The 25,925-nt window shown below is 47.8% G+C and overlaps 3 protein-coding genes across 3 annotated transcripts; all 3 read left to right on the top strand.

The window, feature by feature from the left end:
- Positions 1–2,786: 2,786 nt before the first annotated feature.
- LOC142774363 (uncharacterized) lies at positions 2,787–7,500 on the top strand. The gene is made up of 3 exons (XM_075874748.1): positions 2,787–3,075; positions 3,960–4,126; positions 6,408–7,500. Exons 1-3 carry the CDS (start codon positions 2,832–2,834, stop codon positions 6,525–6,527), a joined length of 531 nt encoding a protein of 176 aa, XP_075730863.1. The 5' UTR covers positions 2,787–2,831; the 3' UTR covers positions 6,528–7,500.
- A 10,143-nt stretch (positions 7,501–17,643) lies between these two features.
- Positions 17,644–20,034, top strand: LOC119181069 (uncharacterized). Its single transcript, XM_037432243.2, has 2 exons — positions 17,644–18,024; positions 19,628–20,034. The coding sequence occupies exons 1-2, from the start codon at positions 17,818–17,820 to the stop codon at positions 19,883–19,885; spliced, it is 465 nt and encodes a 154-aa protein (XP_037288140.2). The 5' UTR covers positions 17,644–17,817; the 3' UTR covers positions 19,886–20,034.
- A 3,998-nt stretch (positions 20,035–24,032) lies between these two features.
- On the top strand, positions 24,033–25,205 carry LOC119181753 (desumoylating isopeptidase 1). The gene has a single exon (XM_075875511.1). The coding sequence runs from the start codon at positions 24,294–24,296 to the stop codon at positions 24,843–24,845; it is 552 nt and encodes a 183-aa protein (XP_075731626.1). The 5' UTR covers positions 24,033–24,293; the 3' UTR covers positions 24,846–25,205.
- The last annotated feature ends 720 nt before the right edge of the window (positions 25,206–25,925 follow it).

Genomic DNA, 25,925 nt, shown 5'->3' with positions numbered 1-25,925 from the left:
AATTGCACCAATTTTGAACGTTCTGGTCACCAATTCATCTCAGTATTCTGCGCTACCCTAACAGCGACTCCTATAGTAATTCTAACAAAAAAAAAAGAACGTCGTAGGACCCCTTCAAAGGAGAGAAGAGGGAGACTATTCGGGGGCTGAAACTAATATAATGAAGGCTTAATGCATCCAGCGGCTCCTCTATTCATTCTATACCGGCCGCATGCGCTCGCTGGGACCACTCAGCACCCACTTCTCGATAGCCCTCTCCTGCTCTCCCCCATCGCCTGGCCTTCGCGCGTGCTTTGCGTTCACGGTGGAGAGAGCCTTTCATATGGTGCCTCACGACGGATATCAGATGAAGTAATCTTTTGTTCAGTTGTGCACATATCCGAGGGGTGCCATTTTGCATCGCTCGTGTTCTGTATGTTGGCGCTCACGCTGGCTATTCAGGGATAGAAACTAATGGAATAATGTCTGGCTGCATCAAAGTATTAGTTATCGGGTTAGTTCGTTAGTTCGCTGGCTAAATAAATAGTCAGTCTGTCAGTTGGTTAGTTTATTACTTAGTTAACTAGTGGGCTAATTATTCAGTTAGTTAGTTTGTTTGTTTGAAAATCTATACTTTATAATTAGGTAATTTATTAATTATTAGTTAGTTAGTTAGTTAGTTAGCTAGTTAGTTACTTAGTTAGTTAGTTAGTTAGTTAGTTAATTAGTTAGTTCGTTAGTTAGTTAGTTAGTTAGTTAAATAGTTAGTTAGTTAGTTAGTTAGTTAGTTAGTTAGTTAGTTAGTTAGTTAGTTCGTTAGTTAGTTAGTTAGTTAGTTAGTTAGTTAGTTAGTTAGTTAGTTAGTTAGTTAGTTAGTTAGTTAGTTAGTTAGTTAGTTAGTTAGTTAGTTAGTTAGTTAGTTAGTTAGTTAGTTAGTTAGTTAGTTAGTTATAGTGATAGGCTGTCGAAATATGCCTGCTTCTCAGATCAATAGAAAATTGCTTGCCTCGTTCGGCCAGGCAGACCGGAACGCAAAAGGAACACTGCGTCACGTTGCATCCCTGCCGAACTCGAAGCGTGTGAATGCACGGTGTGAAATGTGAAGCGCCTGTTGTCTGGGTCGGTACGGCGCGCTCCTGGGAAGGAGTGCGAATGCCGCCTGTCGACGGCACAATGAAAGTAGCTATTCGCCAGAGCTGACTCCGTTCGCCCTGGCACTTCACGAAGTCGGTCACCCCTCCTTCATTTATTACCCTAAGGGACCTTTGAAAGAACAATAATTAAGAGTGACGATGATCACGAGGAGGATGATGATGCATTGCTGACCCTGGCGCCACCTCTGATGTCTCGGGTAATGCTCTCGCGGCGGCTTCGTTCGACAGTCGTGGACGCAGGATTTCAGGCGTATCACCTTCGTTCCTTCGTAGGCCGTGCAGTTACGGCGCCTACTGAAGGTTTTAGAGCATCTAAAGTAGAGCAACCAGTACCTGTTGCGCAGACTCCACGCATGGTGATACTTTCAACGGATACTGATCAAAAATTGGAAAAATAACGGACGAAACTTGGAAATTCGACTCGGCAGATGCCACTGTTCTGATAAACGAAGTTTATTTCCCGAATTTTCGAACAGTTGGTTGTATTTTTTATATATTGTCATCGTGTGGCGGCTAGAGTTACTGTGCTCCTTCATTACGGGAGCCACCTAGCGGTAGCATGTACAGTAACTCTAGCGGCGGCTGCTCGCGAGCGCGAGTTGTGACGTCAAACTTGCCGAGTCGCATGCAGGATGCAAGTGTTCTTGCCCTCCTCCTCCTCTTCCCCACTTCTCATCCCATTCTTTTCCTTCCCCAAAAGCGACGATACTTCGCCTCGGCCGGATGCATTGTTTGCTGCTGTTGTTTTTCATACCGGCTCTGGAAACCGAAGTGGAAGATGAGCGAGCCGAGAGACGCGGGTGATGGCGGGCATTGTGGCTTGACAGTGTCGGGTGAGTCTGACGTCACCAAAAGTCACCTTCTCAAGTTCACGACGCTGCCACTATAGATGTGGCAGTTTGCGAAAAAAGCAACAGGTGCATTACCTATTCGCAGTTTCTGCTGGGAATGAAGGTTTTCTCTATCGATTTCAGGATCCAATCTACCGAGTTGACTGAAAATATTGGCGGCAAAATTTTTGTTCAGTATGCCTTCAAGCTCACGCTTTTAATGAGCAATAACCGACAATGATGCCAAGAGAAGTATAGGGAATGTTACTATAAGTGACTGTAACGTAAATGTGAAGAAATAAAAGTGGACGAACACATACCTCGGCACCGGCGGGATCCTAATCTGCAACCTTCGAATAACGAGTTTGATGCTGTATCACTGAGCTACGGTGGTGGTAATCTGTCCGTCCACTTTATAGGGTGTATGTGCGTAATTCGAAGGTTTGTATCCGGCTGGTGGCGATTTGCCTTTTCGTCTACTTTCCGATCTTCTTATTTACATTACAGGAACATTTAGTAACATTCCCAATACATCACTTGGCATAATTGTCTGCTGGTGCTCACTAGTAACGTGTCTAACAAAAAAAACAAGCTCCTAAATTTACGCCCTTTTTCTTCACCGAAGCTCATGTGTGTCTTTTTTTATTTATGTTACCTTCTTTCTATCTCGTAATCTTTTCATCTCTCATTCCCTTTCCCCCAGCGTAGTATAACAAACTGGACGTGCGTCTCATGGACCTTCCTGCCTTTCCTTTTTCTTCTTCCTCCTCATCCTCTTCCACGGTGGCTCGGAGATAGACAAGCACAGCAGAGCGTTGAAAGCCACCTTATACCTGTCTGCAGGAAGACGAGGCGCTGTGCGCCCGGCATGCCTTGCGGTGGCTGGCACGAACGTCCCAGCTGCAAGGTTTCTGGTTTCGATGCATCCGTCAGCTTCGATATGCGCATGCGCCTTCTCCGTTTACATGCGTGCGAAGAGCGGTGGTCTGTTCGGTGGCCTGGTACTCTCTCTGCGATCGCGCCCAGTTTCGTCCGGACGTCGACGGGACGTGGTAGTCAGAGACACCTCATTGTGTACGCCGAGAGAGGCGCCAGCATTGCGCGAGAGACAGGTGAGTGTTCACGCTTCGAGAAAACGCCACCATTTATGTTTGATTCTTTGACTGTTCAAAGCCCATCGCTGAGTTCTAGGCTTTCAGTTAATTTGGAAACAATTTCTTATATTCCCCTTTTGAATAGCTTGGTACCGTTCTTTACAAGCCTTTTTTTTTCATTTAGGAATTCAGTCTATATTAAGACAAATGTGGAGCAACCCGGTTCCAATATTTCTCGGTTAATTGTGACTGCCTTGTGTGGGCAGTGAATGCGCGCATAACTCCTTCTATCTTTCCCCCTTTCTTTCTCTGTCCTCCCTTCCCCACGTACGGTAGCAGGGTATGTTCAACCTGGTTAGCCTACCTACGTTTACGTTGTCTTTCTCTCTGTCTCCAATTAAGCGTGTAAAGGGCCAATGCCGCATAAAATGTCGTTGTGATAAAACAAGATAGAAAATAAATGCTTAACTCTTTGTGCTTTTTTTCTACTATTTAGATTGAACAATCTTTTTTGTTGATTTGTGCTTGTTTGGCTCGCATAACAACCCTGTAAAGTAGAAGGGGAAGGTTGGAAGCTTGCGATGAGCATTTCGCAAACAGGGGATGTGTTCTCGTCTTGTTCGAGGCTATAAACTTGAAAAAGAAGAGTCCTACTGACGAAACATCGCACCCAACACACAACTCCTTTTTACAGGCTTCTCCACCCTGTAAAGTATGAGCCTCGTATTCGAACTAATAAAGCAGTCGGCAGCACGTACGAATTCCATATCAGGGCTGCAGTGTTGTAAAGGGCTATCTATATATAGGTATACTTTACTCGCGAAGTACTTTACTATCAAGGTTCCACCGCCCGTCACACGCCACCACCTTGTCACGCCACCCTGGTCACATTTCATTCGCAGTACCGAGGGGGAACGCTATGGCGGGAGGCATGACGGAAGTGGAAGAGGCTGCCAGCCTTCTGGCCTACGGGTTGATCATCACCATCACCAATGTCGTGGCGGGCGTGATCGTGATGCTGATATTCTGCCTCGTGTGCTGCATCCGTGGTTACTTCAGGGACGAAAGGGTAATTAGGCCTCGCTGCTTCTCTATACACGGAGCAGTGTATGTTCCATGGCACTCTAACTGGAGTGACCGGCAGTGCGGCCTGCGAGCTCTGTGGCACCGAAGAACACATCGATTATTCGCTATGTCGTTAACCTCGATTTGCTTCTGAGAGATGAAAACCTTCTGATGCGTTGTGATAGTTGACGACCGCACGCACATTTTGCTGGAGCATCATCCTCGTCTTTCTTCGCCTCACGCGGCAGTCAAAACCCGCTCGCGCTTTCTGAAGACTACATGCCCGTGTGAACGCCTTTGACTTTTGTATAGTGACACCACTGCATTCGCGTCAGCCTATTTAGGGACAATATTATCATCTATTCCTCTTCTCTTTCCTTTCTTTATCATTTTTATACTCCCTTTCGCCATAGTGTGCGGTGACAATATTCTCATCTGTTTCTGTTCTCTTTCCTCTCTATATCATCTTCATACTCCCCTTTGCCATAGTGTAGGGTAGTAAACCAGGCATATGCCTGGTGAACCTCCCTGCCTTCGCTCCTTCTGTTCTTCCTCCTGCTTACATGGCTCTGTCTGTGTCAGGGTAAAGGAGCCCTCGTACCAAAACTTAAAGCAGAGATAAGAACTTAGTTAAAAGAAGGAAGGAAGCAGAAGGCAAAGTGGTTAACCAGAAGAGCTTCCGGTTAGCTAACCAGCGCTGGGTAAGCACTGGAAGCATCTGGTGCCATTGCAAGACCAGTCAGCATGCAGCAAAAAAGGAAAGACAAAGAAGACAGAACAACGGTCTTGTGCTATCCCTCTCTCTTTGCCCTGTACAATGGCTCTAGTACGCATCAATGAACACGTGCAGGAAGTTGAGTTCTTCGTAAGGATTTTTTATAGGTTGATTAGTTAGTTACTCATTGCTAATAACGAAAATATTGGGCCAGCGGACAACGGAAGCCTTTCAAAATATTCATGCGCTTGCACTAGTACTCTTTATGAGGAATCGGGAATATCAAATGGGACATACCGATTCATTGATAACTATTGCCTGGTGAATCTGGTCGCATGTATCACATGTTTCCGTGTGTTTCTCGTGTTTCATGGCAGCTGTGTTTAAATATCGGTAATGTGCTCAGTGACTTTTCGAGATCACCTTGACGAATTCTCTTGTAAAGCGCGGGCGTTTTCTGTGTGCAAACATTATCCGTCGCGTGCGACAACTGTTGAGGCGTAAACGGATGTGTGAACGTCGCTGTTGTGAACGGGCATTTTCGGGTGTAAATTTTAAATTGCTCTATGCGCATTAGTAAAACCTTGATGCAGGTTGCTACGTAAAAAAAGGGAGTAGCCAGTGCATTACATGGGCACAAACCTATCATTGAATGCATTTAATAACACTTAACACTTAAAGGATACTTTGTTGATTCATAAGTGCGCTCGGCGAAACCTGCGGCAATTAGACTGACTACACCATGTCGTGTGTGTGTGCGTGCGTGTATGTATGTGTGTGTGTGCGTGTGTGTGCGTGCGCGCGCTAGTGTATGTGTGTGTGTGCGTGTGTGTGTGTGTGTGTGCGTGTGTGTGTGTGTATGTGTGTACGCGCGCGCGTGTGTATGTGTGTGTGTGTGTGCGTGTGTATGTCTGTGTGTGTGCGTGCGTGTGTGTGCGCGTGTGCATGTGTGTGCGCGCGTGTGTGTGTGCATCTGTATGTGTCTGTGCGTGTGTATGTGTGTGTGTGTGTGTGTGTGTGTGTGTGTGTGTGTGTGTATGTGTGTGTGTGCGCGCGTGCGTGCGTGCAGGCGTGCGTGCGCATATGACTCTCCCAGTGGAATCGGCACAGGCCTTTGCTAAACACACTTCGGAATACACAAAGTGTTCGAATTTCTAGACAGGCAGACGGTCACACGCCGCCGTCGTGCCATGACGAAATTGCTGAGAGAGTGTGAGGGGAGAGGGAACAGCGGCACCATTGTTCAAATGCAGGAAAGGATGAACAGCACCACGCCACGAATATAGAAAAAAAGATTAAAATGTTTAAAGGCCTGACCTCACGTATCCGTCGCAGCGCGGTGGCGCGTATCTTTTTGACGCGACGTCGAGCCCTCTCCCACATAGAGAGAAAGAGAGCATGGTTTCACGTAGCCACACGCCCACTCTCTCTCTTGGGAGAAGACATGGCGCCGCGCCAAAAGTCCTCGCGCTGACGCGCTGCGACGGATACGTTAGGGCGGGCCTTCGGGCAATGCCGAGAGCCAGCCTAGTGCGTTTCGGTACATTTTCTTATGGCTGTTTCTATGTAGGACATACGGGCGGCGGTCATGCAGCAAGGTGACCATCCAGACCATTTCGAGCTGCAGCTCCGCCCACTGGCCAAACGGGGAGCAGTCGCGGCCAGGCCTCCGCCTCATTGCCAGATATAGGCAGCAGCAGTCCTGACACCGGAGCCAACGCCGCATGCCTGTTGGTGGCCCATACGAGCCAATAGTCTGATACACATACATAGGCAGCTGTGCTACACTCACCGAGTGAGATCAAATAATGTTATTAGCGAGTCACCATCCCAAACTAAAACTTCATTGCCGAAATTTCTTGTACAAATACAACCCTAAGTAAGGCAACAAAACAAAAAAATATCCGCGCTTGTCTGAATTTATGAAAAGTGAATACCGATGATGGTATTTCTACTACACGCTGTGTTAGTCATTGAGGGTTTCTTATTAACACTTGATCGCCTATTATGTACTCTTGTTTTCGGTATTTTTGTCTTCGTGCTTACAAAAAGTGGTTAACAATTTAGAGCACATGGTACCTGGTGCTTGCAAAAAGCGGTTAACGATTTTGAGTACTTGGTACCTTATTATGGGAGAGCAAATGGCTGTTCCATGGGCCTCGTAATTGATGGGGCCAGGTTAAGTCTGTGTGTATAGAAAAAGTGGGTAACGATTTAGAGTACTAGGTACTCTACTGTGGGAGGGTTTCTGTGTGTTTAGAAAAAGTGCTTGACGATTTAGATTACTCGGTACTCTACTATAGGAGAGCTGAAAGCCGTCCCTGCAGCATAAATATATGTTCGAAGCTTACAAGGTTTGTGTGTTTTCAAAAAGTTGTTTACGATTTAGAGTACTTGATACTCTACTCTGGGATAGCTGACAGCCGTCCCGTGCGCCACAACGAATTTTTGCATGTGTCGACTGTGGTTAGAAAAAAATGTTTAACTATTTTAGGTACTTGGTACTCAACTAAGGGAGAGCAGTAAGCCGTCACTAAATAAGAATAGGAAACCAAAGTTTCCTGGTGAATTACCAGTATGATTGTAAGTTTCGACTTCTTTACAAATCTCAAGAATATGTACACACAATCACAGAGAAATAAAGCCGTGTGCATGGCATCATACATCGTGGACTTCCTATTTTATTCTGGTTAACAGTCTTTCATTTTATTCTTGTTAACTTTTCGTTTTGTCATAAGCTTTGATCGATGAGTGGCTAAATGTCGACGTTTCGCAGGTGTTGTGCCCTTTAATTTTAGTTGTTGGGCTAAAGAGCATTTTGACAATCATCGTGTTGTTCATAGATGCTTCGTTGTCTACATATTCTGTAGACGCAGGGTGGTGGTTTATAGATGGAGGGACATTATGCAGCCTTAAGGTACCTCGCCTTTAAAAAAACATATACAATACAAATACACATCTATCACATCCGCCGAATACCAGCGACCATAGAGTTTCCTAAAATTAACTAGAGGGAATTCTGTCGCGGCGATCTTCAGCGACCATGGGAATGATGCGTAGTACACACATTTGCCTAGTCTTCGTATTTGCGGGCGGCAAATTGTACTTGCGGCTCCGTTTGTTGCTGTGTTTCGGTTTTGTTTTGAAAGAAACATTCAACCCTTTTGAGCCTCGTGACCCGATTTTGAAAGGTAAGTCTAGAATAATAAGGTGGTGAAGCGCAACCGCTGAACATTTGCTGGTTTTTGTTCCGTGAGAAAACAGCTCCATGTCACATGAACACACACGGAGCTAAAAGAAGGCCAGAAGTACGAAAATTAGACAAATGTGTGTGCTACCCATCATTCTGATGCTCTGTAATCGCTGTGCATTGCAGCTCCCAGAGAAACTTGCGCCAGAGTTCCCTCTAGTGTATATTACGAATATCTATGCCTTCGACAATGTTAAATAGAACGAACATCTTCTCGAAACGTGGGAGGCCAAGCTCGACTTAGAGAACCTGGACCAACAACGACGTCTCGTCGCCAAGGCCAAGGAGGCAGCGAAGGCCAGAGGGTTCCTGGAATGAGGAGACCTCACACCTAAGGGGGACGCGGAACCTACACCACTGCACCGTTTCGAAAAATAAACGTTTATTCCTCCTCCTCCATATTTAAAATGCTCAGTGCCCTTCCACTGCTTGAAGATGTCAGTGGGTGACGTACCGCCGTTTTAGCGCCCGTTCGGGTTTTTGCGCGCTTTGGTGCTCCTTTAATCTTATCTTTTTCTTTCTTTCACAATGCCAAGGCGCATGCGCCCTTATAAATAAAGCGTTGCGAAACGTCTCTTATTCTCGGAGGCTTTTTTTCTGGCATTAGCGCTTGTCCCGGCCCCTATCGAAAGCCAACCAAAAATGACCGAGTGATGATGATGATGGTGGTGGTGGTGGTAGTGGTGGTGGTAGTGGTGGTGGTGATGATGATGATGATGATTATGATGATGATGATGATGATGATTATGATCTCACATGGATGGCACTCACCCAAAAGGGGGGTGGGTCAAGAGCCAGACAGCACGAGGCTTCAATCATTAGATTGTGAAAATAAAATCAATCTGAAAAAAAATCTGTTTAGAATTAAAACTTGAAATAAATAAAAATGCTCACTGTGTGAACGGGTAGACCATACATAGGTTTCCTGATAGAAACAACGACAAATTTGGCAGCGCCAGAAAGTTTAAATGGTTGATTCTGTTCTGAACGACACGCTACCCTTCAATAGCGAATCGAAAGGGCAACTGCTGATAACAGCGCTAGCGTGATTTCTACGTCACGACCCAAAGAGGCACAGTGATTGGTGGTAACTGCGACTGCCACGCATCGCTACGTTTGATAAAGTGGCTAAAGCGGTAGCGAGGGGTCGAGTGGCACCGAAAAGTTCTACGCATGCTTTCGAGAACGCGCACGATCCGCCGAAATCGATATAGCCACATCCAGCTTCGCCGCCAAAGATGTCTTACCACTGTTAAGGTTTTGAAGGAAGGTCGCTGCTGATGGCATCCCACCGCTGCCACCAGTTGTTGCGTGTCGTGGCGACCGCAGTCTGCGGGTAGCAAGGCCGGTCGCCGTCACTCCGTCGAGCCAAGGACTAGGGGATAGCTTTGAGCACACTTAACGGATTTATTTACATCTTTACGGTGAGTTGTCGAGACGAAGACAGAAGAGAAGGGCGTTGGGCGAGGCACTGCACGCCCTTTTTGTTGACCCCTGTTCCCTAGGTCCCTAGGTTGGGGATCACTATATAAAACAATGCGGACCAATGGTGATGTGGCAGTTCCTCTCAATGAAGTACCGCCCATCATGTCTGTTCATAGAGGCACAAGACAGGCTTGCACATACACACACACCCTTGTCACTAGTCGCAGCGCTGCCGTAGAACAGGGAGGGGGAGAGCGGAAGACGCACGGGCGCCTCGACCTCTTTGGTGCCGGCCTCGGGCTGCGTTCCCACGAGGAGATCTTAGCGCGCCCTTTCGAGAGGTGCCAGGTTCGTGGAAGCCTCTGGGGAGAGCCCTTTGACCAGCGCCGTCGTCGTCTGCCGGTTAACGCGCTAACATTGCGTGGCCCAGGCGGGAGATAGAGCGGCGGCTCCAAAACCCTCTTTGGCAACATTCCGCACAGTTGGCGCCGCTGTCAATCAGTGGGCGCCGTCTCGGCCTCTGTTGCTTCCTCCGTCCAGCCGTGGCGAGGCTGTCCTTTTGGCACTAATCCGGCGTGGCGAATGACCCGCTGGGTCAAGGCATAGCTTGATCGCTACAGGTCCTCCGCCGACGGGAAGATCTCGGACGTCGGGTAGTATCAGCTGCTCGACGGGAGAGATCACAGTAACCGCAGTCTCCCAACACCATTGAAACCACAAAGACCAACCGCTAGAACCAGCAAGCGCCGGCAATGAGTTTTCGGCAACCAGGCCGGTCTTTCAAATGTGCCACAATGCACCTACGCTTTTTTTTAATGGCAACCACACTAATACTCTTTCTCATAGCTAAAAATTTCGATTACTCAAAAGACCCCTTAAAATCATTACGGAAAAACGTCCCTCAACGTTCCGTATAACATGACGCTATGCTAAAGAATTCACCTGATCCCTGAGCACATACTAAAATAACGAAGGGTAATGCAATTTCGTGTACTAACACGCTTATTTGCTGAATGTAGTTTCATGTCAGCCCATGTTTTTAAAGAACGCACAAGACTTTGCTGTGCACTCTAGCACGACATCTTGCTCTCATCCAAAGAGCGCTAGCATACCAACACGCATCTAACCATAGGTGATATCTCTCTCACCTAGGTATACTTAAACCCTCATCTGAACGTAAATTTTCTCAAGGAACAAACGCAATGAACAATAACACTTGATGTCGTACACGTCAGGAGCACGTAACAAAACCGGCATGTTTTATGCTAAATATCCGGTACCGAACAGTTCTAAAACACGAGCATTTCGAGAATCGCATTTCCTTTTATTCTAAGACCTTCTTTAAGAATGCGCATTTAGTTTTTTAAGACGGTCGACAATCTCGCGCTACACAAAAACTGGCACGAAGCATAGAAACTCCTGCTCCGCTCGACCAACGTTACCACGCTTTCCAATTTAGCAGGCGAACCACACTTCATTTACGATTTTTTTTTCTCAAAGAAAAACTAATTTGGAAGCAGTCAGTTGACCGACGCGTGTCACTGCTTCCGCATAACGCTTAACAATTCAACTCGAAATTTTGACAAAGCTTACACGCAAACAAAATCTAGAGGGAAGAAAAAAAGTATCAAAGCAAACTAGCTGTGGAGATGACACAGGAACACCACTTTAAAACCAAATATAACCAAACAAGTATGTTTCCAAAAAAACTCCTGTGTCCGACTCTCCCGCCTACAGCTGTCGCTCCCCTTTGGTCGTGGTCTTCGATTCTGAAAACGCGCGAGACAACAACGTGCACGAGCAACAAGCTGAACTGCAGCGTTACGCCTCATTCGCGATTTCGGCGGGCTTCTGTCAGTTCGGCGTAGGGGACCGGAGCGATGCGTGGGACAGAGTGGCCATGCCTTCTTTGGGCTAGCTCGCGTGTGGTGTTTAGCTATTGTGGCTTTTCCTTTTCCTCTAGGACCCCTTCTACAATCCTGTTCCCGCAAAGCTTTAAATCTCCTGCGTACATTCCGTCGCGAGGATGCGCGCTGGGACCTACCCTTTTGCCGCTGGCGCCTTACTTCCCGCCACAAAGGCCCCTTCGCTGAACTGGCCGATGAGCTACCCTCTTTTCTTTCTCCCCGATGCTTGCTTCCTCCTTCTTGCCTTCGCTTTGTCGCGCGCGTACCTTTCACTCCTCTACGGCGACGTCTACGACCGACTTTTTCTGCACCGTTAGGAAATTGGCCTCGGGTTGCGTCATCGGTAGTTTTACAGCTCAAGGGTGCTTCTGCACCACCTGCCACAGTGTTTCGGCACTTTGATTTCTTGGCTCTGTCGCCTTGTCCGGCCGATTCACCTGTGCTAACGCTGTACTCAGGTGCGCCCTGAAACGTTCTGTGGATAGAACGGAACGACCGGCGCTCTCCACGCAATTCCGTTCGCGAACCTGCTTTCCTCTTACGTTTCGTCTGGTTGCTCGGACGCATGCAATGCAGTTTTGACGCTGCTGCAAAGCGCTTATTTGCTACGCTGACAGGTTTTGCGCCTTCTTTTACACGCGTAGTACTGTTCGTCTTTCTCGCGGCTTTGCGACGTCTCTTTCGTCTGCGCCGCTCTTTGCGTCTCGTTTCCGAGCCTCCCGATCACATCTCCCACTCGTGAACCCTCTCACAGCTTTCGTCAGCTGTCTCAATCACGCGGTCTAAATGATTTTCGACGAAATCATCTTTATTCTCACCCTCTAGACCGGCGGACTGGTTAACACACTTAGGAACAATGCAGCTGCTTTTTCTCGAAAAATCTTGCTCGCATTCCTGAGAGCTGTCTGCAACTGCACTGATACCATTCTCTACTTTCAATGCTTCTCCTGAGCTTTTTTCCGGTGTTCTTGACTTCTTCAATCTCGTTTGCAAGATACACCGTCGCGACAAACACAGTTGAGGTCTGTCCCAGCCTTTCTACAGGTACCCTAGCTGTTTCGCTAACAGCTAACTGGCACAGCACCTCGTCGCACTCGCTCTGGCCTTCGTCGGCCTCTCTACTCAGTGCAGCATCTTTCGCAGCACTCGCATTCGGTTCTTCATCAAACCTGCTGCTGTCTTTAAACGTGCTAGCCTTCTCTAAAGCTCTGGGCTGCACCTCGCACTTCTCGTGCGCTACACTTGCGTATGGCTGAATCTTCCACCGCGTTGCCTCGACTTCTTGTTCCGACAGTTCAATCTCTAGGCTGAGTGCTCGCTCAAGCTCTTCACCTCGCTCCCGTTTTTGTATCTGCCATTTTCGCTCACTATTCACCTTGGTGCTATAAGAGACACGCGGACCTCTCTCAGGCTTGGTTTTAATACTAGCACACCGTCGCGCGTTCTTCAACGGAGCGTTCGTGAGCTTGTACACAATTTGCTTTCGGTCAACTCTGATGCCGAAGCACCGCAGTAAGGCTGCCTTAGCTACATTGTAATTATTGAACTCCTCCTCGGAAAGGTACCTTATTCTGCCAATTAAGTCGCACGGAAAGACACTCAATAAGGCGATAGACCAATAGTTTTCGTCGAGCCCTAGGTCTGTGCAAACATTTTCGTAAGAGGTTAGGTAACTCTCTATATCCTCGCCCTCTTCAAATGCATGGATTCTCGAATTTACTTGAGACCATCTAAGGCACTGTATTGATCTTCTTGTCTCTTCCAGTTTTACCTTTAGGCTTTCCTTCCACTGCTCTCTCTCTTGCTCTCGCCTTTCCTGACGCTCCTGTTGCTTTTGAATCTCGTTCCACGTTTCTTTAATATCTTCACTGCTCAGATCCAAGCCATCGATAGCGCCAACAATTGCGTGTTTCTTCATCCCCGCATTTACTTCTGCTCCCAGCTCCTCCCCCAGAATCAGGAGCTGATTCTTCAACAAACGCTTCCAATCCATGACAGAGAACTAGTGTGGTGCAGCTCACTCTCTACCCAGAAGTTCCGTAAATAACTGCTTCTGTGCTAGCCTCTACCAGCGAAAAGATTGCACTTCTATCTTATCAGCCTGGCAACCAAAAAACCAAAGCCAGCACTCACCAGTCCACAGCTGCCAGTCTCCATGATCTCGGCGTGTTGTTCATTCTCCGTCCTCCAGGCTCACATCCAACAGCTTGCCATCCAGTTGTTAAGGTTTTGAAGGAAGGTCGCTGCTGATGGCATCCCACCGCTGCCACCAGTTGTTGCGCGTCGTGGCGACCGCAGTTTGCGGGTAGCGGGGCCGGTCGCCGTCACTCCATCGAGCCAAGGACTAAGGGAGAGCTTTGAGCAAACTTAACGGATTTATTTACATCTTTACAGTGAGTTGTCGAGACGAAGACAGAAGAGAAGAGAAGAGCGTTGGGCGAGGCACTGCACGCCCTTTTTGTTGACCCCCGTTCCCTAGGTCCCTAGGTTGGGGATCACTATATAAAACAATGCGGACCAATGGTGATGTGGCAGTTCCTCTCAATGAAGTACCGCCCATCATGTCTGTTCATAGAGGCACAACACAGGCTTGCACATACACACACACCCTTGCCACTAGTCGCCGCGCTGCCGTAGAACAGGGAGGGGGAGAGCGGAAGACGCACGGGCGCCTCGACCCCTTTGGTGCCGGCCTCGGGCTGCGTCCCCACGAGGAGATCTTAGCGCGCCCTTTCGAGAGGTGCCAGGTGCGTGGAATCCTCTGGGGAGAGCCCTTTGACCAGCGCCGTCGTCGTCTGCCGGTTAACGCGCTAACGATGCGTGGCCCAGGCGGGAGATAGAGCGGCGGCTCAAAAACCCTCTTTGGCAACATTCCACACAGTTGGCGCCGCTGTCAATCAGTGGGCGCCGTCTCGGCCTCTGTTGCTTCCACCGTCCAGGCGTGGCGAGACTGTCCTTTTGGCACTAATCCGGCGTGGTGAATGACCCGCTGGGTCAAGGCATAGCTTGATCGCTACACCACGAACAAATCAATCGGTCGACTGATTTGGTGAGTTTTACGCGGTCGCATATTTAGACATATTCCATGCTTGTAAACAGGGGCAGGCGCCGTGCACAGGCGCAGCAGCGGCGTCACTACGAACGCCACACAAACACGGATAGCGCCCAGCCCAAAAAGCTCGCCATCGCTCTCCATGATCACGTCACAACTTGCACAGCAGCTGCAAAGTTACAATATAGCGCGTGCCTCTATAATGAACCTACGCGGGTGCCCAGCACACTATACAAGCTTAGTCAAACGGAGATAATTCGTTTAGCACGCGTGTGCACCGAGCTAGTCCGGGCGCTCTGGAATTTACTCCTAACGAGGGGACTTTTTAAGGCAACGTTTTAAGAACCAACGCTTCCAAGGAAACTGACGTACACCAGCAATGCCGTATTTGGGAAACGACTGCAATTACAATTTAGCAACGCGTCCAATTTAGCCGTAGCTCATTTCGATGTGCGCGGAATGCACCTTCTTTTTCTTTCGTGTATTTAGTTGGAACAGCCGTGAATTTCGAAACATAGGTTCCTATTTGCAGCAAATTGTAACTGCATTTATTTGTTTGCTTATACTGGCAGATGCTCATTTTACAGGCTGCAACAAGAAGCTATAATCGTCGTCTTGGAACGTGAGAATCTACAAATTTACGTCCCTTCGGTTTCGTGTCGTGAATGCCATATAATTGTCAGCATAATATGTAACTGTAATATATTTATTTATTTATTTACATCATTATTTATTTATTATTCATTTATTTATTAATTTATTTATTTATTTATTTATTTATTTATCGAATATTCTTTGGGCTTCCACTTGTGTTATAGAAACAAACGAGTGGTGATGCATCTTTGAAAGTGCACTGCGGCAAAACAAAGACATGACTGAGAGTTAAGCGCTATCAGCGATTGGATACGTTAGTCATACGATACATTGCACAACAGGGGGAAGTTCGCGGAAGGGAGTCTTAAGTTTATTTGCACTAGATGGGATTACCTGTGTTAATGCGCTTGAAAAATGGAGTTCTAGCGCGCATATAAAATCAAAGATGTGAGTTCAAAATTCAAGAAATAACAAAGACAGAACCGTGAAATGTATCGCAGTTTAACCTGGGAATCATTTTCGAACACACACAACTAAGTAAATTTCGCAGAAGGCATAATACCGCGTCCAACTTGTGCCTTGGTGTAGAGATATGCATTCTTGCTCTCAAATCTTTCTTTCAGTAAGCTTCGAATGGGATTAGTAAGAAAACACCGCTCTTTTTTCATATCTAATGTGTATTTTTATAGGCATATAAAAATGAGCGCCGAATCGCAAACGTGATTCGCAAAGTAACGCAACACCGTCTTGCAGATCGTACAAATAAAACGCCACTTGCTGCAGACCAACAACACTTTACGAGTATGCATTGCCGGCGCTGTTATTATGGCGGCACGCGAAGTACCCTCTACGTGTGTCGGACGTTGACGGCACGTCGGCGTGGCGATGATGGATACGCGTCGACAGCAAACAACAAGATGACAGTGATGAGGTGGTGACCAATTACGGCGCTTAAGTGACGTCACCACGTTTTCAAGACAGCGTGAACTATGCATACACTTAGGTTTCTCATTTGTCAAAAAAAAAAGGTATGAGACCGATATAGATGAGCGTGGAACAGCATGCCTATACGGGACAGAAATAAGCACACATGCATAGTGCCGCATGTGTGTACTTTTTTAGCATTCTGTGTCGTGTAGGCGCACTGTTCCACGCTCAGTACGTATAGAACTGTCCCGCCAACAATTAGTGTTTCAATATAGCTGTGGATTGTCAGTTATCTTTGTCAACCCACGCAAAGCTTCAGTGGTTGGGTTCACGTATGGGAGATCAGCGTTAGCATTCACTGTAAACACGTAGCTACTGCTTGCCTGAAGCAGGAAGAGGAGAAATCGGGCAATGCGTTAAGCAATCGGCTGTCAAGCAAACTAATACATAACACACAGGGGCAAACTGCGAAGAGATTCTATGGTTCTTCTGCAGCCACATTCGCCCAGGGTACCGCCACATCTCTCGAGATAGAGGGCGCGGATTTAATGTGCGAACACCTTTATTTAATAGAAGGCAGTGGCAATCAGCAGGCTCACTGAACTTGTCATAGGCGCGCGTTGTGTCATGTCGCTGCTCCCCCCGCCCCACTAATTCCGAGCCCCTCCGGCCGCCCTGGGGTACTTACGATAAGTGCAATGACAAACAATTAGGGGGTGGCCGTAAGGGTTACAAATCCCCCTTCCTTTTTTGTTGTGGGGGGGGGGGGAGGGGCACTTGCATCTATTGTCAAGCACAGCTACGACAATAATCACGGTAAGCAGATATTATCATGTCACGATCATATACCGAAAACCGCTGTTATTCATTCCTGATGTCTCGCTCCTTCGCATACCATTTGCATGTGTGCGTTGTGGCCGCATATACGACAAAAAAAGGGCTCCTTATACAGTAATAGGTAAGCGGAAGTGGTGGCACACTCAAGAGAGTTTGAACCTCTGAAGCGCTTATCGCCAGAGAACTGTCGTCTGGTTTGCTTGCCCTTACTGTCTTGAGAGCTGTACGCTTGGTCGAGCATATTGTATATCATGCTCATAGCGCGGTTACTGTTTCTGATCCGCAAGTATCGTGGGCTGATAGATATATGGGGTTTAACGTCCCAAAACCACTATATGATTATGAGAGACGCCGTAGTGGAGGGCTCCGGAAATTTAGACCACCTGGGGTTCTTTAACGTGCACCCAAATCTGAACACACGGGCCTACAACATGTCCGCCTCCATCGGAAATGAAGTATCGTGGGCTCTTGACGTCCAAGAAACGAACAGAACGCCGGTTATACGACAGTTATCGTGCGACGTTTATTTAGAGCGTATCGAGTGACCACGCCTGGAAGCATGCTTGTTGCGTTTCGATGGGCGGCTACGCGCACAATACCAACACGCGCTTGGTGACGCGGTCACGGCAAAGCCTGTTTCCACACGTCGAAACCCCCACGCGGACATCCCACACTCGCACCTCGTGTGCCCTCTGAACGCAACCCCCTCTCGTCACGGCTGCACGCACGCGCGCAGCTGTAGCTGTGCGTTTTTGGCTGCCAAGGTCGGCGTCGCAAAAACCCGCACTCCGCTTGGCGCAGTGTGTGGGTACCGTGTGTATCCGGCATCGCCGGTGGCGCCCGTTCAGTTTCTGCGCGAGCAACTGCGCACGAACTCGGCGACGTGTGCCCCGAGGCCTGTGTGGAAAGCGTTGCTCGCATCCATGCCTCGATCGAGCGCTGGAGCAAACGGTCATAACCGACAGCTACGTCATCGGGCGTTTGCCAGATGAACGCGCAAGCCGGCAACAGCACATCAGGGAGTGTCATTTTCGGTGTGGTGTCCGTCGTGCGTCCCGAACACATGTGGATGCCGCGTGCCCTGTTGGTGGTCTGCGTCGTAGCGCTCATCATCGTGTCCTGCCTAGTCGGGCTCTACGTGGCGGGAATGCTGCGACGACGTGGAATGTTCTCTCAAAGGGACCCTAATGGGCCGGTAAGGCTACTATGACTCCGCGCGCGCGCGTTTGTGTGTGTGTGTGTGTGTGTGTGTGTGTGTGTGTGTGTGTGTGTGTGTGTGTGTGTGTGTGTGTGTGTGTGTGTGTGTGTGTGTGTGTGTGTGTGTGTGTGTGCACCGGAAATTCCACCACCTGGGGTTCTTTAACGTGCACTCAAACGTGAGCCCTTGGGCCTACAGCATTTTCACCTCCATCGAAAAGGCAAGGTTACTCTTGACAGACGTGGGCTGCTTAACTACATTGCTCAGGCCTCAGTGACTGACAGACGGTGCTTCTTAGTACGTGCAGTGCTCTTCCTCCCTCTTCTCTTTCTCTTTTTTAAGCCCCATTCCCTTAGTCAACTGGACGCTCATCTGGTTAATTTCCTTTTCTTCCTTTCTCTCTGTCTGGACCAGAACAATCCACACTGACCTTAATCTGACTTTGCATCCTGATGAGTGATGACATACGCGAGAAATGCTGCAGGAATCCGGAATTCGTCGCACAAAACGTGTCGTTGAAACCATCGGTTCGACGAGGGGACCTGGTATTCGTGACGCGAAGAAGACCTTTGCATATTGAAGAAAAAAAATCATGAGCAGTTCCATTCTGAGAAGGGGATTTGCCAGTGAAGTCGTCTATCACCCTACGCAGAGTGGGCACAAAATTTGTGCGAAGGCTACAGAAAGGCATGATTTCTTTATTTCAATTTAGCGTATGCTCCTGTAGAGCATTTCCGGGTCAATTTGCAAGGACTAGAAGTGCAGCACACGGCTTGGTTATTTATTTGTTTATTTATTTATTTATTTATTTATTTGTTTATTTATTTATTTATTTATTTATTTATTTATTTATACACACATTTTCTTCTGTTTTTTTTTTTCAGCAGAGTGGTAGTAATTATTAGGAGTTGCCCAATCTTTGTGGCACATTCCTACTATATATAGAGTTTGCTGTTTTAATGAATTTCTCTTTCGCGAAGTTACGGGTGACCTATAGGTATACAAAACTTCGCCGTATATTGGCTTGAACGACCTACCGCTTCGACGACTTCACGCCAGCTTTAGCCTGAACTTTCCATTGAACTTCAGTCTTATTGGAAGCCTTGTCAGGCAGTGCTTTCTTGCGATGGTAGACTGAAGTGTTCGTCACAAGTTAAGATTGCACTGCAGTTTGCCTTCACTACGAGGTTATTGCGCTAATCATGTCAAATTATTGGTACCAGCTACGTAGCTAGGCTCAGCAGACTCGGACGATTGCTCCTACATTCTTTCTATTTGTTGCCAGGAGGGGCGCCAGAATTTTTTCATGAGGTGGGGGGCGAAGGATAAAGAGGCTAAAAACATGTTTTGTGTTTTGACCATGCTTGCTCTTGGTGAGAGAAGAGAGGAAAGCGGAGGGGTGCAGACGGTAATTATGAGTAGAAGCCCGACTCTCCTTCCCCTCTGTCCACACTGGCGCCGCCCCTGTGTGTTTTTTGAAGTATCCGGATGCTAAAGTTCACTGAAAAGAGAGAAACAGCTTCGCGGTGCCTTTGGTTCTCTGAATAATCCTTCCACCAACATTGATACCTGAAAATACGTTACTAACCTTTACTTACAGGGTGGTAACAGCGGCTACCCGTCTGGCTACGAATTCGGATGGCAGCAAGCGCCACGATGTACAACAAGTGGAACTCCCGTAGCCTACTCCTGTGCGGCGGCCACGCCGACGTGGCAGTATCCTGCACCAAACGCGTACGGGGCGCAGCAAGGATACTCTGGACAGCCGTGGGCAGCTCAGCAACACAGCTACCCGCCACCGTATTACCCGCCGGGAACTGCAGCGCCCAAGAACGTGGCCCCGCTGTACCCCGTTTAGAGCGTACCAAACTACCGCTAAGCCTTTGTGTTCCACATAAGTACCGCTTAGAAGCGGAAGTTTTGAAAGCATTTTTCACTCGTCGAATCGTTACGGCGTTTCTCGTGCTTATTCGCGGATGCAATTATAATTCCTTAGGACAGGTGCAGTTATACGCGTACTTATTTATGTGCATCTCAGGAATTTTATTTTATGTGAGACATTGCTCCATATACGTCGTGATTTTAGTAGAGTGCCATTGTATCCGGGTGGGTGGAAATTATTTGCCAAACTGATCCACTTTTTTTTTTTGAGCCCAAATAGATTGAAGTTAAAGGGATACTGACACATAATTTTTCAGTTACATTTTTCCCTTTTTTTGCATCGAATGATATTTCAAGCTCCTGAGGGCGTAGGAAATCTACCGCTAAGCGCGGTTGCACCCGCAAAATTAATTACAGCACGCTTTTAAATCCACGTTTGGGTTTCTAATGTACGCTGACGTCACTACATGTAGAGTTACTGACGTCACTACATGTAGAGTTACTGACGTAACTACACGTAGAGTTACTACGTCAGTGTACGTAGAGTTCCTGAATGTGTTACCTTTAGGTGATATGGTTGCACGTACCTTTTCCGCTTTCGCCGCTCATGCCACTATTCGGCGAGCACTGTCACGTGGCGCCAAGTGACGTCAAATGTTCAATTTCACGTGGCGAAGCCAACTTTACGTGCACGACGGCGCGGTGCCCCCGCGTTCTCTGCCCGTGCCGACCAAGTTGCCGTCAGTCCCATCGTCACCGCCATTAGCGGTCGTCGAGCGTTTCAGTGCGCATGCGCGCGTCGAGTGTGCTTTGCGCACCATACCTTGAGTGTTCGAAAGTTGAGTGCTGTGCACCTACTGCCGGCAGCTGTTTGTCCTCCATACTGTTTATTCCATTGTACAAATAAAATTTCATTGAAAAAATCTTGCGCCCCTGTCTGTTCCGCAGCATGAATTTAGAAATTTCAATTCACGGAGTTCCTTATTGTGTGCTAGAATGACTTGGCGGCTAAAGTCAGCATGCATTCCTGTGACGATTCGCTGTGATGTTGGTAACGTTCTTAGCCGACCTATTTCATGCTTGATTCACCTTTTGGTCTACCTCATGCACTGAGCCAACATGCATAGTTTTCTTAATTATCTTATTATTGATTTTGCTTTAGTCTGCGATCTTATTTTTATAAATTCATTTGGTGCCGTTTTAATGCAGTTGGGAATGATTTATTTCATATTTGTTGTACCAAATGACGCAATACGAGTATTGGAAACACTCTTGTTGTCGCAAGAAGACGGTATATTATCCTGTTCCAAAAGACGTATAAGACTTTTTGCCCAGGTTATTAGAATTTGTGCTGCACAGAATGCGTGGTTCGCGTGGGCGTCTTGATTGACCCTTTCGCCTCCATCTAAATGCGACTGGCACGGATCGAACCCGCGACCTTCGAGTCAGCAGCCGAGGACCTTACCCCCGTACTCTAGAACGCCCTTTGCCGATGAGAGCGCCATCTCTAGGCAGGCCGAGTCACTGCATATCAGTGATAAGTTGCTGCTATTCTTGAATAGCGCAGCGTCATTTTCAGCCGAGCAGCGGCGCAGTGCTCTACTCTGTCAAGTGAAGGGTGAAAGTCGAGTCGAGGAGCGCTTGTGAATACGGCGGTAAGTCACTGTTCTACCGGTGTGCACTTCTTTCTTTACCTTTCTGTTTATTCTTTCTTATCCGCAGCAGCCTGATCTATAGCCTTGCAAACACTTGGTATTTTTCATGACAATAGTACTTTTTTTTTGTTGAAATGTAATGACATTAACATTTTTATACAGCCGTCGTGTGCGTAGATGTCGTGTTTGTGCACGCGATGACTACGTTGCGGCAGAAATATTTTGTTGCAGCTAAAATTAAACTGGAATGTGTGGTTGACAGAAATGCGTTCACATTTTAATTATTAGGTTCGGGGCAGTTCATTATATCGATAAGTTGTTGTACGAAACAATTCGTGGCATGCCCGTTTCTTCGAAAATTCCAAAACGCACACGCGATTTCAGATAGCAATGATCAAAGTTTTAGGCCCCGATTTTAGGTGATATCAAAACCAACGTCTTTAGATGAAACGTTCATCGAAACTGAATGCGCATGGGCGCACAGCAAATGCATCATCTGTGCCACGTTACGACAAAACTTCACTCGGTAAATTTTGTAAAATATGCTTAGCGATATGATTACGTCAGGGAAAACGGCAAATCGTGTCAAATACACAAACTGAACGTTGATTTTTTTCGCATTTGGTGAATAGTGCATATTCATTTATCTGCTGATTCTTGCACTACATTAGCCCGTGGCACTCTTTCGTGGTCTTTGGCGTCACTAACTTCACGGATAAGGAAAGGGGATTTCATTGTCATGATGGCCACAAAAACAGCTGCACCTTTAAATTCCTCTGAATCTTAAAAGGGATCAAAAATAGAGTTCACCAAATAACGTTGAAAGGGAGCGCTCCCGCTGCCTATCGGCAGGCAGAAGAAAGAGCAATCATTATATATGATGTTTTTCCCGCTAGGTAGCACTGCCATTAAAAAAAAAATGCGTCGTACTTTAAAAAGTCGATCGCATAGAGCTCCATGGCCGATCTAGGCCGATCGTAATAAAAGCGCAATAAGGCGGCTAGCCTTGAAAAAGCTGAAAGAATAAAAAATAAAGAGTTTTTCTTCATCTTTTCGAGAAGCGGTCTAGCTCTGCCATCTTTCAGACTGCAACCTAACTAAAACACAACATTGCTGCCTTCGAGATGGCCCGCGAGTTTTGGCTTGTACTCTCGGAGGCTTTCCGGCTCTGTCTGCCATAAATGATAGACGGCAGTTAGGGAGCACGCATTCTAAAGCCCCTTAAACGCATTCAACGGTCTTGGGAACGATACATCACCCATGCAGTAGTGCGTGGTCACTCTGGAATCCGATTTTCGATTCCTTTCCTAATAATAATGCGCGGGGCTTTAAATCCCAAAATAACTACATGGTAATGAGAGACGCCGTAGTGGAGGCTCTAGAAATATTGACATTCTCGTGATATCCAACGTGCAGTGGCACCGCACAACACACGGGTCTCTACCATTTCGCCTTCCTGTAAGTGCGACCGCAGCGTCCGGAATCGAACCCGTGACCTTTGGGTCAGCAGTCGAGCACCGTAGCCCCTGATCCACCGCCGCGGACTCAGATTCTTTTGTTCTTAACCCTTTCAAACGTTACTGATCAAAGTGCACCAGGAGCTGTATGTATATGCATCAAATTTAGAAACCTTTATGCGAATGCACTCAGTGTTTAATTGCAACAAAAATTCATGCCGATTTGCATTTTCAGCCATTAATGCCAAGTGACTTGTAATTAATAATATATTTATGGTGATGTCATTCATGATCTTGATTGATTCATTTGATTTCTGGGGTTTAACGTCCCGAAACCACCATATGATTATGAGAGACGCCGTAGTGAAGGGCTCCGGAAATTTAGACCACCTGGGGTTCTCTAACATGCACCCAAATATGATTACACGGGCCTACAACATTTCCGCCTCCATCGGAAATGCAGCCGCCACAGCCGGGGTTTCATCCCGTGACCTGCGGGTCAGCAGCCGAGTACCTTAGCCACTAGACCACCGTGGCGGGGCCATTCATGTTCTTGCATAAATAAAATCAGAACAGAGGCTAGAAATGCAGTTCCATTGCATTTTCTGTTATACCCAATTCGTGCATAAAAACGAAAGTTAAGACATCTTCGCGCTAATGCACATTGGCACCTACGGCCCATTCATTCTGTTGCACCAAGCGTTGCTATGTTCTCGAGGCACCTCCCCCCCTTTTTTTTTTTCCGTGAGCCGCAGTATCGCTGAGAGTTATCTAGGCTAATCAGTATGTATCGCTAAGTGCGGTGTCTCGCAGTAGCAACCGCGTTGCGACATGGCACAGCCACAATTGTGGTTTGCCTGCTGCCCGCACACCCCACAAATAACATGATAAAGCGATCGTCTGTGGAAGCGTCGGGAGAAACGAACGAGTTACGCCAGAGGCCAACGCAGGACACGTGCATTCGCATTCTTCGTGAACTATGACACCATTCGCGGGAAGGGTGACGTAGCTCACGCAGATAATACCGTCGAAACTACCCATAAACTCCCGGCGTTCTTCAGCGCTTCCACGAAAATCAGCAGTTATCAGTGTCGCTTCGTGCACGTTCGCAGGAACACGATTGCACGAAGACGAAGACGTTTCACGATCTGCATCGAACGTTAGCACGCGGATGCCAGCGTCGAGACTACGTCCCCGTATTCCTGCCGTTTAGAAAGCGTCTACTGCTTCGAAGCACAGAGGTTTCTTCAGTCTTCCGCGAGTGTCAAAGACTATGGCTAGCGCGTCGCGTGGTCGTGCCGAGTCCGTCTCCGAAGTGCTCTTGTACGTGTACGACCTGTCCAACGGAATGGTCGAGGCACTGTCTCCCGCCCTCATAGGCAAAGAACTTTCCGGTCTTTGGCACACGGGCATCGTCCTGCGTGGCACAGAGTACTACTATGGCTGCTTGGGTGTCGACAGCTCCCCGGCGGGGAAGACCGGCCTCGGGGATCCGCACCGGGTCGTCAGCCTCGGTCACACCGAGCTACCTCACGACGTCTGCGTGGAGTATATCCGGGACCTGGCCAGGTACAGCTACAGGCGCAGCTCGTATGACCTGTTCCGCCACAACTGCAACCATTTTTCCGAAGACCTGTCCTTGTTCCTGACCGGCAACTCCATACCGATGGATATTCGTGAACTGCCCGACGACTTCTTCAGCACGCCTATGGGAAACATGATGCATTCCTTCCAGCACATATCGGACGAGGCCCTTAAGGCGCTAGAGCAGCATTCTGATCATGAACAACAACGAAACCCGCAGAGTCCTCGCCCACCACAATGAATGGACCATCTCAAGCTCGCCATGGTAAGAGCACCGAAAGAGACGTCCCATAATCCTGGAACTGATGGGTATCTTAGAAACTTGCTAGCATTACTGAGTTGAATGCCTGTCGACTTTTTTTTCACTGCACCGTTTATGTTAATTTATTGTGTGGGTTTGCCTGTGCACGTGCGCTCTTATCGAACAGACAATGCTTGGTTAGGAAACAGCTCTGTGTCTTTATTGTATGGTACATAATAAAGACGTATTCTGGGTTGGCCGTGATTCATCGGTGCAGCGTACCGCGCAGAACTTTCGCAGACACGTTGTGGAGAGTGTTTTGCTTCCCTTTTCTTGACAATAAAACTTTTTTAAGTAAAACTACTGAGGTGATAGTATACCTGCCGTCTTATCACATAAACTGGATGATGAAACGCTTTGCCTCTGCCAAATTTTTAGATTCGAAGCAGCTTATGGCGAAGCTCAATCCGGTGGGCGTATACAACCACTTTTGCTGAGCACTCGCAACGGCGGACCCAACTGACAGAACGCGCTAGCGCGTTTCGATCCGTGTTAGGAGCTGGGTAAGACGCTGTGGCTTCTACTGCGTACACACTGTCAGCAACCATGTGATGCCGTCTGGGAACGAGATTCCGCAAACGCGCGATGAACCCACGTTCTCCTGCGTCACGTGGCGATGAAGCCGTGAGGCATGCTCCAGCTATAGGGAGCGTTCATGTGCGCCTGTCAGAGCGATATTAGAGAGTTTTAGTACTGCGGAATGGTGCTACGTACGCATCACGCAAGCGCCTTGCGTTACGTGGCGTCGTTTGCCACTAATCGGCTTTTAGTACGCCGTAGTACCCGCGTACGTCACGAGCGTGAAGCGGGTTGCGCCATCTGGTAGATCAAAATAGAAGTACGTGTTGTTGACAGCCAATGTGAGCCAATCCAAGTGTTATAGCCAGATTATGGCCATATTTTAAGCCACAGAGCCGATCTGTGCTTGCCTTCGATGCCGCCATTTTGCAAAACGAAGTCTCGCGCTGTCGCGAACTTGTTCGAGAGCGGCGCGATCACCTCATACGTACGCACGCACGC

This window comes from Rhipicephalus microplus, chromosome 10 (assembly GCF_043290135.1).
Source record: "Rhipicephalus microplus isolate Deutch F79 chromosome 10, USDA_Rmic, whole genome shotgun sequence".
Lineage (NCBI taxonomy): Eukaryota > Metazoa > Arthropoda > Arachnida > Ixodida > Ixodidae > Rhipicephalus > Rhipicephalus microplus.
The sequence above is the reverse complement of the archived record's forward strand: the minus strand, read 5'-3'. Positions and strand labels throughout refer to the sequence as shown.